Genomic DNA, 14,074 nt, shown 5'->3' with positions numbered 1-14,074 from the left:
TCAGCTACTTCACTGTTGACCTTGGGCAAATCCATTTTGTCGTTCATCTCCTCATCTGCAAAACAGGCATCATCTTCACCATCCTAATAGTACGCACCTCACAGTGTTTAAGGGTGCCCCATACCACTAATGCTTTAAAAACTATTAGTAGTAGTAGCAGTACTGTCTCCCGGGCCTCCCTCCCCAGACGAAGCTCCCTGAGGGCAGGAAGCAGGACTGTCTCTGCCTCTGTGGCTAAGTACACTGTGTCTGGCACACGGTAGGGACTGATTTGAACATCTAATGATCACCTAAGTAACATAACACTGAATCCACAGTGTCCCCTCAAACCCGTCATTCTAGCAACTCAATCTTTTGGGGGAATGAAGCCCTTTGGGTAGCTGACAGACGCCAACTCCTTCCCCAGAAAATATGCCTGTGATTTCAGGGAAAGCTCAGGACCTCCAAGAAGCACTCCTCTAAGCTGGCACTGCTCCCCAACACGTGACACCCAGGACTGAAGAGACCGCTCTACTGGCCGGTCTGAAGGAGTGCTGGGTAACTAACATGCTGGGTAACTAACATGCTGGGAAAATGGACCCGGGTCCTCAACCTGCGGGTACTCAGGGGACCTTTTCTGAAACACAAACATAAGACTTTAGACTTCTTTCTTTTAAAGATTTGAGAGAGTATGTGTACATGAGCTGGGATGGGGGCTGAGATGAGGGAGAGTGAGAGAGAGAGAGAGAAAATCCTGAAGCAGACTCCATAATGAGTGCAGAGCCGGATGTGGGGCTCAAACCCAGGACCCCGGCATCATGACCTGAGCCGCCACCAAGAGTTGGCCGCTCAACCGACCACAGAGCTCAGGCGCCTCATGACTTGACATTTCAGGTTGTCCTTTCCTCCTGTAGCCGTCTCAGTAACATTCCAGTCCAAACTTCGTTCACAGAGCACTCAGGTCTCCAGAGTCCGGCGTCCGCCCGGCCCACCCCTGCCGGGGTACTCAAGGCCACATAAGCCTGGCCAGAGAGTCACCCTACCACGTATAACTCCTGTCTAGCATGGGGACCAGAGATTCCAGTGTTTTCCCACTTACCCTCCAGCCACAAAGAGTCACATTTGACCTTGGTGAGTCCAGTGTGCCAAGGTCATCTTAAGCCTTCCTCCCCTTGAGGTTAGCCACCGTGGTTGAATTTTGCCACTTAGTTTTTTACTCAGGCACCTATACAAGTCATGAACAAGAATAAAAAGAACCAGGGCACCTGGGTGGCTCAGGTGGTTAAGCAGCTGCCGTCTGCTCAGGTCATGATCCCAGAATCCTGGGATGACGTCCCACATCCAGCCGCCCCGCTCAGCAGGGAGTCTGCTTTTCCCTCCTTCTGTTCTTAAACTCTTGCTCAAACTGCCCCCCCATATACCAATAAATTTTTTTTTTTTAAAGATTTTATTTATTAGAGAGAGAGAAAGCGCAACAGGGGAGAGGTCAGAGGGAGAAGCACACTTCCCGCCGAGCAGGGAGCCCCATATGGGACTGGATCCTGGGACTCCAGGATCATGATCTGAGCCAAAGCAGTTGCTTGACCAACTGAGCCACCCAGACTCCCTAGATCAGTAAAATCTTAAAAAAAAAAAAAAAAAAGAAGAAGAAGAAGAAGAACCTATATTTAAAAATATTCTCTTTAAAATAAATTCTGAATGTGATTTAGATTTGAAAACCAGATTTGAAAACCAGCAAAATGTCAGCTGGATGCATTTATATCTAATAGAAGTCCTAGAAAAGCATTTTCATTTCATCAAACTATATTAACTGTAAGAGCTGGTATTTCATCTCCACGTGCACAAATTATTTACCCTGACTGCAGAGTTAACAATCAACTTTTGATCTTGCCAGAAGTAGGATCACATATCTTGTTAAAACACCAATTTCCGTTTCAAAAGTCCCTGAGGAGTCTTTCTGCAAACGAATAAGCACAACAAAAAGAGAAATGAGGGAGAGGGGACAGGGAGGTAAGAGGGACACCTACCAAAAAAGGACATGCTTTTATTAGGGTCTTCAAACTGCCCTGCCTTCCCTTGCCCTCAAAGTGCCAGATTTCTGCTTCTAGTGCTTCTGTTCTAAATTAATCTCAATTTAGTCTTCAAATTCCAATGTCCTATATGGAACTCTTTTTTAATCAGAGGCCCAATATACACTTAAGAATATTGAAATACTGGGGGTGCCTGGGTGGCTCAGTGGGTTAAGCCTCTGCCTTCATTCAGCTCAGGACATGATCTCAGGATCCTTGGATTGATCCTTGCATCTAGCTCCCTGCTCAGCAAGGAGCCTGCTTCCCCCTCTCTGCCTGCCTCTCTGCCTACTTGTGATTGCTCTCTGTCAATAAATAAATAAAATCTTAAAAAAAAAATACTGAAATACTAAAACAGTATTCCAGGACCTCTGTGTTTGATATTAAATTATATTTCTAAATCCAGCAAGTAATTAATGATGAAGGCCCTCATGAGTTTGCACTATATCACTCCAGGCTTATTACTTTGGTACTTCATGATAAATAGTTCTAGAACTAAGAATAAAGGTTCTCCCAAGGGTGATCACTCAAGACCTGAAAATGGTTTAACCTGCACAATCATGTCCAAGTTCAGTTCTGACTTACTCTAATAACCAAGTACAATTTACCCATGGGCAATACTGAAGTTGTCAATGCCTTATTTTAGACCCTCAAGTAAGAAAAGTGTTGGGTATTACCAACTTCATAATCACAGGTAGAAACGGCCGTTTCTGATTTTGTGATAATCTTGTTGGTACTCAGATTCCCACCGCACACCCCAATTCTCGTGCTTGTATGGGAAAACCGCATTACTCACAGATAGGTCCTGATATGCTGCCATCCGTGCCAAGTTTTTATTAATCTCTGGGAGCCTCGTCATTACCAGATCAAAAAACAACACTCACCCCAAACTGCACCACAATCGGAGGCCACGTCCACTGGCTTCAGGTACCCCAAGTCTAGTACCCCATACTCTAGTAACCCACTGCTTATGCTCCGAAGGAACCGCCTCTTGAACTTTCTGCAAGGCCCTGCCTCACCCACGGCCCCTGACCACCTCCAACTTCATTTCCTGGTTCCCCAACATTCTCCGCTAGCTCCCCTTCCTCCTTCAGTTCCCAAGCATGCACGTTCTTTTCTGCCTCACCATCTCTCTCTCCTACCAGGTGACAGGGCTTCTTCTAGAAGGGTCGTCTAAGCCCGTGGTGACCACACTCCTTGGGCAGCATCTGTGATGCAGCCACTCTTGACTCAATTCTGCACAGGCACAGCGAGCGGTCTGGCCAGGTTCTGCGTCCCGTGGTTCAGTGAGTCTCCAAGTGGAGCCAGAGACACTCTGGGGGTCCCTTGAGCCCTTTCCAGGGGGCTCATGAGGTCCAAACTATTTCCACTGCCTTACCAAGATGATATTAGCCTTTGCCACCACGTCCACGTGGTACAAGGGCCCTCCGCACGAATCCAGACCGTGGCTGTGCACGGTTGTGGGAAAGCACTGTTCTCTCCACGACCATGCACCTGCCATGAAAACACCAAACTGTCTTCATTTAACAGTGTCCTTGAGGAGGCAGTAAAAACAATTAATTTTGTCTTGACCCTTAAGCACGCCTTTTCAATACCGTGTGACCAAACAGGATGCACACATAGGGCGCTGCCGCATACCGGAGCGTGACAGTCGTCTCGAAGCAAAGCACGTGTGCCATATTTGTGAAGTGATCTGAAAACAGCCACTTTTATCACAGACCATCACTTTTATTTGCAAAAATGGCCAATAAACGATCATTATTTCAAATAGTTTGCATTCGGCAGGCGTCTTCTTGAAATGAAAGAAAGGAGACTGTCACTTCAAATACAAGTGGCAGCACTTTGCCAATGATCCCATTCAAACCCTCAGGAGGAAATTCGAACTTTGGAGAATCTGCATCACTTATGGTGAGCTTAAAGCTTCCCAATATTTACATTTTTTCCCTAAGGAGATTGATGGTGGTATTAAAAAATGTGATTAAGGGGCACCTGGGTGGCTCAGTGGGTTAAAGCCTCTGCCTTCAGCTCAGGTCATGATCTCAGGGTCCTGGAATCGAGCCCCACATCGGGCTCTCCGCTCTGTGAGGAGCCTGCTTCCTCCTCTCTCTCTGCCTGCCTTTCTGCCTACTTGTGATCTCCGTCTGTCAAATGAATAAATAAAATCTTTAAAAAAAAATGTGATTAAAAAGTTTGTATGTTGGGGCGCCTGGGTGGCTCAGTTAGTGAAGCACCCGACTCCTGGTTTCGGCTCAGGTCACGATCTTGGGGTGGTGGGATTGAGTCCCCAGTAGGGTCAGGCTCTGCTCATGGGGTGTCTGCTTGAGAGTCTCTCTCTCCCACTGAACCTCCCTTGGTTCACTCGCACATGCTCTTTCTTTCAAATAAATAAAATCTTAAAAAAAAAAAGTTTGTATGTGAAATGTATCAAAATGTGGAAGGATCTGTGTAATAGTAAACCATTCTTTTCGAAATAACCATATATGACCTTACAAAATCAAAGTCATGGGTAGATGATCCATGCAAAGTGCAAAATAAGCGATGGAATTCAATGTAACAATAGAGAATTCTTCCACATGATTTCAGGCGGCTACTGCAACTGACCACCTATGGTGGGGACACTACTACCAACACCTACGGAGTTCTGGTGAGCAGCAAAGAATATAAACAATTATCTGAAAAAGGTGTTAAAATACTCCTGGGGCACCTGCATAGCTCAGTTAGGTAAGCACCTGACTTCCCTTGGGTGGTGATCTCGGGGTCACGGGATTGAGCCCCACATCAGGGTCCGCACTCAGTGGGGAGTCTGCTTCTCCCTCTCCCTTTGACCCTCCCCTTGCTCGCGAGCTCTAATAAATAAAATCTTAAAAAAAAGAAAAAAGAAAAAAGGATTTTATTTATTTATTTGACACAGAGATAGAGAGATCACAAGTAGGCAGAGAGGCAGAGAGAGAAAGAGGGGGAAGCAGGCTCCGTGCTGAGGGGCTCGATCCCAGGACCCTGGGATCATGACCTGAGCTTAAGGCTTAACCCACTGAGCCACCCAGGCACCCCTCTAATAAATAAAATCTTAAAAAAAAGAAAAAATTCTCCTCTCTTTCCCTATTAGATATCTATGAGATATAGATGTTCTCTCACATACTGCATTACAATAACATGTTGCAGTGGAACGAATTTAGAAGCAGATATGAGGATTCTGCTGGTTTCAAAATCAAACATTTAAAGATAATTACAAAACTATAAAACATCCTGTCAAAATCCTAGTGGGTTTGTCTGTGTGTGTGTGTGTGTGTGTGTGTGTGTTTGGCAGAAGTTGACAATCTAGACCTAAGTACTCATACGGAAATGCAAGGGATTCATAACAGCCAAAACAATCTTGAAAAAGACTAAAGTATAGAGACTGGCATGTCCCTATCTTGAAGTTTCCTACCAAACCACAGGAATCAAGACAGTGTGATACTTGCATAAGGACAGACATACAGGTCAAAGGAACAGAATCCAAAAATAAACTCTAACATTTATGGTCCCTTATTTTTGACACAGATGTCAAGATAATTCAATAAGTCTTTAATAAAAGGTGCCGGGGGTGCCTGGGTGGCTCAGTGGGTTAAGGACTCTGCCTTCGGCTCAGGTCATGATCTCAGGGTCCTGGGATCGAGTCCCGCATCGGGCTCTCTGCTTAGCAGGGAACCTGCTTCCTCCTCTCTCTCTGCCTGCCTCTTTGCCTACTTGTGATCTCTGTCTGTTCAAATAAATAAATAAAATCTTTAAAAAAAAAAAATAAAAGGTGCCGGGACAACATGACATCCCCACGTAAAAGAATAAAGTCATACCCCCATCTCCTACCTTATACAAAAATTAACTCTGAGGGGATCACAGATCAAATATGTCCAAGTTAAAATGATAAAAACACTTAGAAAAAAACATAGTAGTAAATCTCCATGGCCTTGGTGAGGCAATGGTTTTTTAGACATGACACCAAAAGCACAAGTCACCAAAGAAAAAATAACCAGACTTTGTCAAAATTGAAAACTTTGGCTTCAAAGCACATCAACAGGGAAGTGAAAAGACAGCCCCACAGAATGGGAGAAATCATATGCAAATCTCATGTGCTACCACTTCACACCCAGAAGCACGACTAAAATAAAAAATAAAGACAACTACAAGTGTTGATGAGGATGTAAAGAAACTGAAACCAACGTTCAATTGGCGGGAATGTAAAACGGTGCGGCTGCTGTGAACAGTTTTAGCAGCTCCTCAAAACGTTACACACAAGGGCACCCGGTGGCTCACTTAGTTAAGTGTCTGACTTCACCTTGGGTCATGATCTTGGGGTCCTGGGATAGAGCTCCACGCTGGGCTCCCTACTCAGTGGGCAGTCTGCTTCTCCTTCTCCCCCTTCCACTGACCCCCCCCCCCAACTTGTGCGCACACTCTCTCTCTCTCTCTCTCAAATGAATAAAATATTAAAAAAAAATATGACCCAGCAATTCCACTCCGAGGAATATACCCAAGAGAAATGGAAACATATGTCTACACAAAAATTTATACAGGAATGATCATACACCATTATTCATAATAGCCAAGATTTAGAAACAACCACATGTCCATCACCTGACAAATGCGACATATTCAAATAACAGAGAATTGCTTGGCAACAAAAGAGAATTACTGGTATATGCAGAATATGGATGAACCTTGAAAATACTCATGTTAAATTAAAAAGGCTCGTCACAAAAGACCATTTACGTCATTTATATGAAATAATCAAAATAGGAAAATTCATAGAAAGAGAATGCAGGCTAATGGATGCCAGGGTTAGGGGTGAGTGGGGCAGTCAACAGGTACAGAGTTTCTTTTCGGGGTGATGAAGGTTATTACGGATAGATATAACCCACATAGATGAAGGTTATTACGGATAGATATAACCCATATCGACATCAAAATAACATTCCACACTGAAATATCATAATCACAAATGCAAGCTCTGACTGTCCTCTCGTACAGAACAAATGAACGCCCCCCAAAGAGAGTTCATTTCAAGCTTCAGTACAAGGTGGCCACTATGGGACTACCCTGCCCACAGGTGCACAGCCAAAGTATTAAAGAGGGCTTGAACACACAACTTCATGTGCTAGAGGATTTCATATATGGCAAAGAATGTTCTACCTTCAGCATTCTCAATGAAATGTGTCAGGAAAGGATAGGGTAATTTAAAAAGACAGTAAATCAGAATAAAACCGGATTGTATTTTATCGGGAACAAATTTAATATTTCTCCCTATGAAGTATCCAACTGAAAGGTGCACCTTCTTTTCTACCTAAAACATTTTGACAAGGTCATAATTTGAGTTACTTCTGAATTGTCTTTTACCAAACCACAGCACTGTTTCATTTTCTCTTTTATGATCTTTCACCTTCCTGTGATCCTGTCCCTTTTGTTAAACTCAGAGACTCTTACGGGACAAAAAATGTTCTGATTAGAGTCTGATGGGAAAGTAGATTATCAAAGCTCTCTGCAGAAGATTCCAGCGAAGGGGGTACCAGATTTTACTTAAGGATTGTTACCGGATACTACATTTCAAACTTAAGTTTAGTTACCTCCTATCATAGGACTACTTGTTTGTACTAGAAACAATGGACGTAAGGGAGTGCGGAACATTTGCCACCACCAAAACAATACAAAGCACTCCCAGAAAGCCAGTCTGCGTTGTAGGTGACGTGTCCTTAGAAGCTTAACATTGTAAATAACAGGAAATGTACTTCAGGAAAAAGGATTGTATTAAATTGCCCGAGAATCATACATTCCTCAGTGGTAATTTTATCAATATTTTTTTAAAAAATGCAAAATTTGAAAGCGAAGTAAAACAATCATAGCATTAAATAGTTTTAGCTGAAAGCAAACTTTTAACAATAAAGTTTGTGAGATGACAAAGTCACAATGACAAGTACCCTACTAGTCAAACTGGCATTAAGATACTTAATCAAGAGAACATTCTAAGAAAAGTGTGGTTTCTAGCTGAACCTTTTTCTTTTCTTTTCTTTTTTTTTTTTTTCAAAGATTTTATTTATTTATTTGACAGACACAGATCACAAGTAGGCAGAGAGGCAGAGAGAGAGGGGGAAGCAGGCGCCCTGCTGAGCAGAGAGCCCGATGCGGGGCTTGATCCCAGAACCCTAGGATCATGACCTGAGCCAAAGGCAGAGGCTTTAACCCACTGAGCCACCCAGGCGCCCCTAGCTGAACCTTTTTCAAAAAGATTCTACTTTTAAGTAATCTCTCCACCCAACAAGGGCCTGGAACTCACAACTCTTGAGATCAAGAGTCGCACACTCTAGAGTCAGCCAGGCTCCCCTTTTCTACCACTCTTTACCAACAGTTAGTATGACCCAACAGCTCCACGTCACAAAATAACACCACCTATAAACACATATACTTAAACTTCCCTAGTACAGCATCACATGGAAGCAAACATGTCTGTAAACTCTTTTAAGTCTGAATACAGAATAATTCTCTCAAGAGTGGCTAATACATAGCATCAGGGAAATACTTCCTTTTTTGATGCCGGTGAAACAAAAGACCCACAAACCACAAAGTGTCTTGGTTCCTAACAAAGGTAAACAACTTTAAAATTAAAGGCAAAGGCTGGGAATCTCCAAAATACCTTTTACTTTAATCATCACTACCTGAAGTAGGATATGGTAATATGACATATGGAAGGCACAGAGACAGGGACCAGAACTTAGTCTGTATCTCACTGAAGGCCAGTTAAGCACAGTATTTCAAAAGCACTTTAAAACACATGTTTGTGATCAGAAGGCTTTGGGTTGACCTGTCACACCCAGGTCTTCAGGGAGATGAGAATTAGATGGGGAGACCAAACAGAATGGATTTCAACTGGACATGAGGAACTGCTTTAGCAAAACCACAATAAACACTACACTTGCTTATTACTGAAGACCAGAATTACCATCTGGAGAATTTCAAGGAGTAAGTCAGTATCTTTAGGACATTCTCTCAGGTTGAAAATAGGCAGCACAGGTTGAGGTCACCTGTAAATTTTTCAGACTGCTGTCCTCAACGAATGGGCACTGTGGATCTATGTATCTGATCAGAACTTATTCAAGAGGCAGGGTATGTCCCCATCCCACTCTTCAAAAAGCCGGGGAAATACCGAGAACGGAGAAGCAAGGGCTGGGTGACTCAGGCTGCCAATAAAGGTTCCATTCCACATGGGCATTTGGGGAGTGGACTGCTAGTGATTTTTAAAAGCCTCAGTGTGATGCATGGTTCCTTCGGAGCTGCGGCTGCTAAGGCCCTCTCCCATTCTTCCCCCACATAGAGACCCATCCTTCGGCACTGCATCATCCTAGAGTTGTCCCTCTGACTCCTGGCACCCCCTATCTGCACGAGCATCTCTCAGCCTCTGACTGCCCCCCATTCTAATGATCCCTCCACCCCTCGCCCCCCGCACTTGGACGAGGGAGACGACAAGAGGATGAGTAAGCACGCTGTAGCTGATCTCGGTCAAAGAGCACAGACCCTGGCGCCGGCCGTGGAAAATGGGGGTGCGGAAGCAGACCAGAAAGCGGCGTCGGGGAGCTCATCCGATGGGTGGCAGGCAGTCACCAGCTCGCCTATGGCGGTGATTGTCGCCTCCTCCTGCCCTCGCCGTCGACGCCAAACCTTGGCTTTCACCCCCACCCCCCGCCCAGGACCAAGTGCACATTTTCCTTGGACAGTTACTTCTTCAACACAACGCGAAGGCATCAGCGTGATTCCTCCCGGCTGCCGGTTGTCAAAGACAATAAAGCCTCGCCCCGAAGCACGGGTAAGTTCAACGGTTCGGTTTTCTCCCTCGTCCTCCGGCAGCCCGTCCGCCCGCGACCCCGCCGCCCCCCCCCCCCCCGCCCCGCTCGGCGGAAAGGCGACCGCCACCAACAGTTTCGGGTCGGTGTCCTCCTTCGGGGGTGGGTGGGAAAGCCCAGCAAACTTCTGAATGACTTCAACAGCCCGGTTCCAAGTACCTGACCTTAATTTTTCCCGAAGGAAAATAGGACACCGAGAGATCGGAAATCTCGTCTTCTCCGCCGTCCCACTTGGGGCTTCCGAAGACGGCTCCTTCGGGTCCTCCGGCAGGAAACTTGCCCTCGGGACCCAAACGTCCTTTAGGTCCCCGGTTTTCCTTAAAACGCCGAACTTCGCCACGGACCGAAAAAACCCAGGGTGCTGGTTCCTTTGTTAAAATCGCCCGGACTTTATCTAATTCGGGGCGGAAAGGCCGCGGCGAAAAGGCGGAGAGGAGACAGGTGCGGTGGGTCCCCGCGGCGGTGCCGGCGGGAGCGCACCCGTCCGCCGGCTCGGCGGCCCCCGCCACCCCGCACCGCCCCGTCCGCCCGCGGCCTCCCCAGGCACGTCCTCCCGAGCCCCGGCCGCCCCCCGCCGCCGCCGCCCCGCGGGGCCCGGCCTCGCCGCCTCGGCTCAAAATGGAGGTGGCGGCCGCGGGCGGCTGGTTACGAAACGCGCGGCCGCCACATGGCCGCGCCGACCCCAAACTTGGCCGGGCCGCCGCGTCCCGGCGCCCAGGCGAGGCCGGGCCCGGGCGCGGAGGCCGCGCGGCGCCCGCCACTCACCCACAGACCGGTAGCCCAGGATCGCGATCTTCCGGGACTTGGACTGCGGCATCTTGGCGGCCTCCTCAGCCCCGGGCCAACCACATCAACCGCGGCGGCGGCGGCGGCTCCTGTGCTGCGATCGGCGGCGGCCGCGCCGGGGCAGAGCGGCATCCAGGGGCGGGGCGGGCGGGCGCGGGCAGGCGCGGCTGCCTGGGCTCCTCGCTCGCGCGCCCAACCGCCCGGAACCGCCGCGCGGCCCCGCCCCCAAACACGCCCACGTGACCCCCGCCGCCGGCCCCGCCGCGGCTCGCGTCAGCACCGCCCTCCCCGCCGCGGCGGCCACCCCCGCCCTGGAAACGCACGGGGGTGCGTCGGGCGACGTTTTACTTTAAGGGGAAATAGAGGGGACGCCAAGATGCCCCCGGAAAAGTCACGACTGAAACTCGCTGCGTCATGACCCTCCCACCCTCTTCCGCCGCTGTTTAGTTACGCCAGTTCTTCCCGGGCGCTGATTGGATAGCCCCCGCCCGCCCGCGCGATGACGCAGCGGAAACTCCATCTCCGATTGGGGGCGGCTAGGAGGCGGAGCCGAGGGCGGGGCTGCTCGCCCGGAGCTAAAAATAAATTCCGGCTGAGACCCGGCGGTTGAGCGCGAGTGAAATTTGAAGGATTCTAACCTCCAAAGCGTTGGGGGCGGGCGGGAGGGGCGGAGAGAAGCCGACTCCGCAGTGATTGGTTAGAACAGGGCGAGGGGCGGGGAAAACTGTGGGGAGTGCGGTGATTGGCGGAACGTTGAGCGCTTGGTGGACTGGCGCCCACAGAGCCCTTAAAAGGCGCGAGGCACGTCGCAATTGCAGGCTAGATTATGGGGTGGTTGCTTCCTCGTTGGTGGTTTTTTTTTTTTTTTTTTTTAATTTTTAACCCCTTCATTCTTTTAGGGTTAGTAAGTCTAGGACTGAGGTTGTAGGTGGCTGCTGGGCGTCGTCCTTGGATGAAAGGCCCTGGGAAGCATGGAATATGCGTGAATTCCAAATGTTGCACTTTTCTCTACAAATGTGTGCGCCTCCCCGGTTCTGGTCCCGGCCCTGCCGCAGGCGAACCCGGCACAGCTCCCGGGAAATACCGAGCGCGGGTCGACCCCGCTTTACCTGTCGACACCTGCGTGGCTAGTTGAGTAGGCCACCTCGAACCCCAGACGCTGCTGGCCCAGAAGGCTCCAGAGCCGTCCTCGCAGGGGGCAGTCACGGCAGCCGGGCTTGCCCGCCGGTGTGGGCTGACCTCTCGGGAAGGTCACAGTCACACAAAGCACACGGGCAACCCTTTATTTCCGCTGGTGCCGGCGAAGGGCACCGGTGTTGGAGTCGAGGAAGGGATGCCGGCGCTCGAGTCCTCGGGCAGGGAAAATGAAGGCGGAAGCCAGGCCTGAGGAATGGAGGATGCGGTTGGGACCTTTCCAGCCAGGGACACTTGCATTACGCTCGACCTTCTTGCCCTGCTGGTGGCCAAAGAAGCAGACACTCTTGCTACGACTGTTCCCTACTGTCCTCGGGCTGTTTGATGGTGTTGGGACAATCACCTGCTGGTCACAGCCTTTTGCCTTTCCCAGGAAGCACAGAGGAGTGGCAGGATTGGTTTCCCGGGGGTGAAGACTTAGAGGTGTGACTGTCCCACCAATATGCCTGGTTGAGTTAGAAACTGGCGTTAGGGCAGAAGCCTTCCACCGTCTTGCTGAAGTGCTCCTAAGAGAGGGAGACTGTGTGTTCACATCCTAGGGGCTGGACCCGCTGAAGTCCCAGATAGCCAGCTGGAACTAAGAAACGTCGGTGAAATTCCGTTTTGTCTTCATCGTCTTTGCATTCGACTCTGTGTTTAGTTGAAATATTTAAAAACTTCCGGTCTTAAAATGGGAGTCTCCAGGAAAATGTATCGTTTTTATCCCGTGAACTGGGATGCCTCTTTCCCCAGTATTTTGAACGGCTACTAGACTCGGTTGGTTGTGAAATCAGACTTGTAGATGTTACCTTTTATTCCCTTCAGTAGAAGAACGCAGTAGAAAATAGATTGCTCAGATTGGTAAGTATTGTTTTGCAGTGTTTCATGATACTTCTGTTGTGTGTGTGTGTGTGTGTGTGTGTGTGTGTATTTTTAAGTGTGTGATAGGTGTTTTGGCTACTGAGTTCCATTGTAAAACGTATTTCTAACTGTGAGTTGCCTCAGAGTTTGAAAGTGTTGCCCTAGCCTGGGACTATCAGGAGTCCAGACTGAGAAGCTGTTGTAAAGTACAGAGTCCTTAAAGAAACGTTCCAACTGTCTTCAAGTCGTGGAGGTCAGATCCAGGAATTCTGCAGAGTTCGTTATTCCAGAATGGGGAGAATTGGTTTGGTTTAAGAAATTACTCCGGTTCCCTAAAATTACTTGGGATTGACGGTCTGAATTCACGTCGATGTGACCGACTTGCAGCCAGACCTTATAGGAGCATGGTGAGGAGAAACGTCCTTGCTTCTGAATTTTGGTTCTACTGATTGAGATCACTTGTTACCGGTTTAAGTAGTTGGAACTTCTGCCACCAGTCAATACCTCCATTGTGGTCTCGGACCCGCTCTGTCCGGTGGTCTCCGCATGCGGCCTTCCCTCTGTGTCCTTCCACTAGATTCCATTTCCCCGGGATCTAAGAGTTCTGTCTCTCCCATTTAAATTCCAGAGCGCAGGCATGATTGGTTCCGCTAATTACCACTATCCCTTGAGCGAGGAGCTCAGGCCAAGCCTGTAGATTTGCCAGGAAAGCCTCCGCTGGCCTAAACTGCCAGCATTGCTGGGTATGGCAATTGCCATTATTTGAAGCGTGAACTTGTCTTTATTGTGGGAAAATTACAACATTCGGTGAGCATTTTTGAGTTCAATGACTTTATTTCTAGCTTCAACATTAAAAAAAAAAATTCCCTGTAGTAATATATAAAACTTATTTTTACCTACCATTAGTTTAGACAAAGAGTAAAGGGGCTGGGCTTGCTTTTGCAAAAAGGACATTTGTGAAATGATTTTACTTTTTTACATATGAGAGGGTGACTCTAAGTGTAAGTGGACAGGACCGCGTTTTGGTGGTGGTGGTGTTTTGCTTTTATACATTTGATGAAGGAAGACTGGAAAAGAGCTACTCTTAATCACGGCATAAGCCATTGTCAGGCTGATCTGTTATGTCTCATATAGGGTATTATTCAAATCAAACAGGGCAGATCTGGGGAAACACGCCAAGGTCATTGCATTGTGTGGTCTTGTGGATGAGAGAGTGGTTTTTCTCACCAGGATCTTGATAGGCCTGTCCTCAGCGTCCTAGCGGGAGGTAGTCCTAGGGAAAGCAAGTCCCTGACCTGCACTGGGATGGAAAAGATTAGTTTCTCTCTGATGCCTGGGATC

General features: G+C 48.1%; 1 protein-coding gene across 1 annotated transcript in view; it reads right to left on the bottom strand.

The window, feature by feature from the left end:
* The window catches only part of RHEB (Ras homolog, mTORC1 binding), a 44,059-nt gene extending 32,939 nt beyond the window's left edge, over positions 1 to 11,120 (bottom strand). Inside the window, exon 1 of the mRNA XM_082693492.1 lies at positions 10,679 to 11,120. Within this exon, the coding sequence (XP_082549618.1) occupies positions 10,679 to 10,730 (52 nt within the window). The 5' untranslated portion in view covers positions 10,731 to 11,120. The remainder of the gene's footprint in view (positions 1 to 10,678) is intronic.
* Positions 11,121 to 14,074: the final 2,954 nt, after the last annotated feature.

Source organism: Mustela nivalis, assembly GCF_964662115.1.
Source record: "Mustela nivalis genome assembly, chromosome: 12".
Lineage (NCBI taxonomy): Eukaryota > Metazoa > Chordata > Mammalia > Carnivora > Mustelidae > Mustela > Mustela nivalis.
Note: the sequence above shows the minus strand (reverse complement) of the source record. Positions and strands in the feature narration are given on the sequence as shown.